Source organism: Psammomys obesus, unplaced genomic scaffold (genome assembly GCF_907164565.1).
Source record: "Psammomys obesus unplaced genomic scaffold, mPsaObe1.curated_primary_1811, whole genome shotgun sequence".
NCBI lineage: Eukaryota > Metazoa > Chordata > Mammalia > Rodentia > Muridae > Psammomys > Psammomys obesus.
The window spans coordinates 23,017,907-23,023,597 of record NW_026592510.1 but is presented as its reverse complement, the minus strand read 5'-3'; the positions used below and the strand labels follow the sequence as shown (position 1 = coordinate 23,023,597).

At 38.8% G+C, this 5,691-nt stretch overlaps 1 protein-coding gene across 1 annotated transcript; it reads left to right on the top strand.

Moving 5' to 3' along the window:
* The first annotated feature begins 2,875 nt into the window (after nt 1–2,875).
* LOC129681795 (olfactory receptor 5B3-like) lies at nt 2,876–3,808 on the top strand. Its single transcript, XM_055613948.1, has one exon. It carries the CDS (start codon nt 2,876–2,878, stop codon nt 3,806–3,808), a length of 933 nt encoding a protein of 310 aa, XP_055469923.1.
* The last annotated feature ends 1,883 nt before the right edge of the window (nt 3,809–5,691 follow it).

Sequence of the window (5,691 nt, the reverse complement as noted above, 5' to 3'; positions counted from 1 at the left end):
TAGAATGAGAGGAGGTCCTCCTCTGTCAGGGTACTAGGGAAAGGTCATAGGGAGAGGAGAGGGAGGGTGGGTAAGACTAGGAGGAAATGAGGGAGGTGGCTACATTGGGGATACAAAGTGAATAAATTGTAATAAATAAATAAATTAATTAAAAAATATTTTTAAAAGAAATGAAAGGAGGAACAACAACAACAATAAAAGAGTGGCTATCCTTTTAATTCTGCCAAGCCAATTAAGAATGTTTTAAGTGTCATAAGAGGATAAACACAACATGTGCCTGAGAGAAAGCAAGCCTATAGTCTGGGAATGTGGGCTCTTTGTTTTCCGTTCATCCTGTGGGAAATCCTGAGAAAAATAAAACTAACAATTAGGAAAAGAGAAAAGTTTTATCTAAAATTGTGGATTACAATAATGAAGCTTTAGAAAAGAATTGTCCATGTGAAATAGCAAGACCAGCATTTACATTCTTTTTTTTCTTCCAGAGAAAAAGATTTTTTATTTTGCTATTTTTCTTTTTCCTTTTATAATTTATTCACTTCATATCCCAATTGCAGCCCCTCCATCTTTTTACATTCTTTTTTTTCTTCCAGAGAAAAAGATTTTTTATTTTGCTATTTTTCTTTTTCCTTTTATAATTTATTCACTTCATATCCCAATTGCAGCTCCTCCATCTCTGACCTGTCCCACCCTCTCTCCCTTTCCCCCCATCATCCTCTCCTAGACCACAGGAAGGGGAATTCCTACTCCTCTACCACCAGATCCTAGCCTATCAAGTCTCATCAGGACTGCCTGGATCCTCCTTCTCTCTGGCCTGGTAATGCCACCTGGGCAGGGGGAAGGGTTCAAAGAGAGGGCTACAGAGGCCAATCAGAGGCAGCCCCTGCTCCCATTACTAGGGAACCTACATGGAGACTGAGTTGCCCATGGGCTACATTTGAGCAGAGGGTCTAGGTCCTCTCCATGCCTGGTCTTTGGTGGGTACATCAGTCTCTGCAGGACTCCATGGGTCCAGATTTGTTACCTTTGTTGGTCTTCTTGTGGAGTTCCTGTTTTTATTCCAGGTCCTCATTCCCACTCTTCCATAAGACCCCCTGTGCTCTGCCTTGGCTGTGAGTCTCAGCATCTGCTTTGATTCCATGCCAGTTGGAGTCTTTCAGAGGACATCTATGGTAGGCTCCCAACATGTTTCCTCTCTTCAATTGCTTCTGGTGTCCATTCTATTTGCACTTCTGAATGATAATTAATCATCCTCCATGGGGTTCTCCTTGCTATTTAGCTTCTTTAGGTCTGTGGGTTTTAGTATGGTTATCCTGTATTATATGGATCATATCAGCTTACATGTAGGTATATACCATGAATATCTTTCTGTTTCTGGGTTACTTCACTCAGGATGGCCTTTTCTAGTTTCATCCATTTGCCTACAATTTCATAATTTCTTTCTTTTAAATAGCTGAATATTATTCCATGACAAGGTGTAGACAATACCAGGGCTCAAATGCAAAAAGGAAAATTGGGAGAAAGAATATTCAAGACTTAAACTTATCCGGTACTAAAGCTTTGTATGGTATTATTACATATCAATGACAACATGATCAGTAGTACTCACTAAGCCATGTTTAAAAGCCAGCATTTTATTGTCTTTGATATACTGTTTTATTTTTGCAACAATACTCTACAATAGACCTCATTACTGTCTTCATTTTTCAAATAGCAACATGGTGTTTAGAGTAGTTAGGTGATTTCTAGGTAGTCAGTGGTTGATCTGGTATATATCTCCTCCAAGAACTTGAGCTGTCTCTGTTTTAATTAATGAAATGTCTTCCTTCCAAACTCTACCTGATGTAAAATATTTTCCCAACATAAAAGTAAACTCAAAAAGCTAAAAATAACAATGTTAAGTATCCTGATTCAAGTTAAAGCCTTTGGTGACCTAATCATATCTTTATACTTCTGGATAAATCCTTATCAATGTATCTAGATATCTGATACCAAAAGCATGAGAATGTGTTGGGAAAAAAGTGAAAATGCAACTCATAAATCATTGCTTTGTTTCATAATCTTCTACTATTTAGAAAAAGCTTTTCACAGTTAGGTCAGGAATAATTTGCTTGATTGATCTTTAATGAGAATAATTACATACTAGCCAAGATGAAGCTACCAGACAGTATGCCACTCAGTTCATCATGACTGAGCAAAAGAAAATAATTATTCATTGAAATTAATTTAAATTAGTATAGACTATTAGCTTGCAATGGGTTAAAGGTTTACCAGGGACCAGAAAAGAAACTGGTACTTATGTCATTTAACAATGCAGGAAATTTATATTTCTTGTGCTTGACAATTTACTTGAATGCAATAATTTATCACATTATGCTATTGACAGAGAACAGGCTGTTTCTATACTAGCCTTTGACAGTTAAGTACAATATGTTATTTTACACAGCTGGAAAAAGAAAACAGGTCCATCGACATGTTAAGATAAACCATTTTCACAGTAACTAAACTGTCTACATGTAGCTAAGGAATATATATTATTTTGATTTTTGGTGGAAAGGCAATTAAAATTCCACACATTCTGTTTACTTTGTTACCCTAATATTAAATTAAATATTAATTACATGTGCATATGTAGATGTTTTTCTTACATGTATGTCTATGCATAATGCGTGCCTCATGCTTGAAGAAGCCAGAAGAGGGTATCAGACATATCCCTGATACTGGATTACAGGTAGTTGTGATCTGCCATGCAAAAGCTGGATCCTTCGTAATAGAAAGTCAGGCCTTGTAACTACTGAAGCATCTTTCTATCCTCTTATTCTACTCTTATTATTTTTTTAAGTTTGTCTTAAATTTAAGGTCTTCAGTTGGTTAACTGATGTCATTGATGGAGAATAGGACAGAAGTGACATGGTTCGTCCTTCTGGGACTCACCAATGACCCACGTCTGCAGCTTCCTCTCTTCATCATCTTCCTCCTCATCTATTTCATCACCCTGGTGGGGAACCTGGGGATGTTCATGCTGATTCTCTTCGACTCTCGGCTTCACACCCCCATGTACATTTTCCTGAGTAATCTGTCCTTGGTGGACTTCTGTTACTCTTCAACAGTCACTCCAAAGGTCATAGCTGGATTCCTTACAGGAGACAAGATTATGTCTTACAATGCTTGTGCCTCCCAAATGTTCTTTTTTGCAAACTTTGCCAATGTGGAAAACTACCTTTTGGTTTCAATGGCCTATGATCGCTATGCAGCAGTGTGTAAGCCTTTACACTATGCCACCACCATGACAACACGTGTGTGTGCGTGTCTAGTCGTTGGCTGCTATATCTGTGGTTTCCTGAATGCTTTTATCTATACTGTGAATGCATTAAGTCTCTCCTTCTGTGAGTCCAATGTGGTCCATCATTTTTTCTGTGATGTTTTAGCAGTCATGATTATATCTTGCTCTGATAGACATGTTAATGAACTGGTTCTTATTTATGTAGCAAGCTTCAATATCTTTTTTGCGCTGATACTTATCTTAATATCCTACACATTCATTTTTACCAACATATTAAAGATGCACTCAGCTGCAGGATATCGTAAAGCTCTCTCTACTTGTGCCTCACACTTCACTGCAGTGTCTATTTTCTATGGGACAGTCATATTCATGTACTTGCAGCCCAGCTCCAGTCACTCCATGGACATTGACAAAATTGCATCTGTGTTCTACACCATGATCATTCCCATGTTGAACCCTTTGGTCTACAGCCTGAGGAATAAGGATGTGAAGAGTGCATTCACAAAGATTGTATTGAGGTCAAGATAATGCTAACAGCATGGATTTTAACTTTTGGGGATGCAAAACATCTGTATTCATTCCTCTCATTTTAACTTTTTATACTGAATCTCATTTTGCACCCTTCACTGAATGCAAGAAATTGAAGTGACATCTTCACCTCTGTTTGCTGAAAAAGTTAACATGTTGTTTAGAAGAATAAAACATGAATAAAGTGACCATGATAAGTTTAGATGAGCTTTTGAAAAACAAGTTGAATATTCTCATATTTAATCATTTTTCATACAACATTATCTGTCACATCAATTCAAATCATTGTAAGCATGTGTATAAAGAAGTCTGCTAAAGAGAAGACACACATAGGATTCTTGTGAAGAATTATACAGGTGGTGTAAAATTTTTTTCAGAATAAAATGTTACATGGATTTGTTATATGCCTAGTTTTGTGTTCAGTTAATTGTGCTCATTCCATAGAGATATCCAGATGAACATACCAAACATTTAATGCTTATTTAATGAATATGATGTTGTATTTAAAAGTAATACTTGAACCAAGTAGACTTAGATAATTCGTGTCAATTCTTATCACCTTCCAATCCATTGAGGGCTCACCTGGAAAGAGCCAAAAGTCATTTAAAGGGGAATTGCTGGGCTGGAGAGATGGCTCAGTGATTAAGAGCACTGTCTGTTCTTCCAAAGGTCATGAATTCAATTCCCAGCGACTACATGGTGGCTCACTACCATCTATAATGTGAATTGATTCCCTCTTCTGGCAGATGTTAATGCAGATAGAATACTCATATACATTTATAAAAAGAGAATTGCCTCCTTCTCTTCGTGAGTACTTGAATGAGATTTATCCCACATTTTCTTCTCTCTTAAGTGTTCATTTTCTAATCTCCAAGACATGCACTAAACTACCCCTTCCTCATTAACAGGTATTTGAGATCAAGACTAATGATTCAGCTACCTTTCCTGGAGATTATCTTGGAGATTATTCAATACAGATCCCATTCCTTTTCCTTTTCCTCTCCTCTCCTCTCCTCTCCTCTCCTCTCCTCTCCTCTCCTCTCCTCTCCTCTCCTCTCCTCTCCTCCCCTCCCCTTCCCTCCCCTCCCCTCCTCTCTCCTCTCCTCTCCTCTCTTCCACTCCTCTCCTTTCCTTTCCTTCCCCTCCCCTCCCATCTCCTCTCCCTCCCCTCTTCTCTCCCCTCCCTCCCCTCTTCTCTCCCTCCCTTCCTCCCCTCCCCCTTCCTTCCCCTCCCCTCCCATCTCTTCTCCCTCCCCTCTTCTTTCCTCTCCCTCCCTCCCCTCTTCTCTCCCTCCCTTCCCTTCCTTTCCTTCCCCTCCCCCTTTCCTCCCCTCCCTTCACCTCTCCCTCCCCTCTCTTTCCCTCTCCTTCCTTCCCCTCCCTCTCCCTCCCTTTCCTTCTCTTTCCTTCCCTTCCTTTCTCTTTTCTTTCCTAACTTCCTCTCTCTCTCTCCCTCTCTTTCTGACTCTCTAATAAAAGATATTTTATCTTTTGAATATTTTGAGCTATTTTGAGTGACCACTTCCTGGGAATACAGATTTATGTTACCTCAGATTTCATGCTCTAATGTGGAAGCAGTTTTATGAAGTATTTATAGTTTACAGAAGAAAGATTGTCATAAATCAGGGTTAGTTTAAAATGCATTGGTGGGGCAGGCATGAGAGGGGCAGGTATAGTGAGATTAAGGAAGCTCCCTTCTTCCCCCAAGGTGATATCTGTTGACATTCTTAGCTCGTGATTGGTGGAATCTACTATTCTGCTATGTTAATAGCTTCTAGGAGTTTTTATTTATTGTCATGAAGTTTTAGTTCAGATAGAGAATTGCTGTTACAGAAGGCTAAAAGTAGCCCAAGATAAAGTAATTAGCCCTGAACCTGCCAAAT

Excerpts from the sequence above, each read along its gene's own strand:
- LOC129681795 (XM_055613948.1), top strand. The coding sequence starts at position 2,876 with ATGTCATTGATGGAGAATAGGACAGAAGTGACATGGTTCGTCCTTCTG.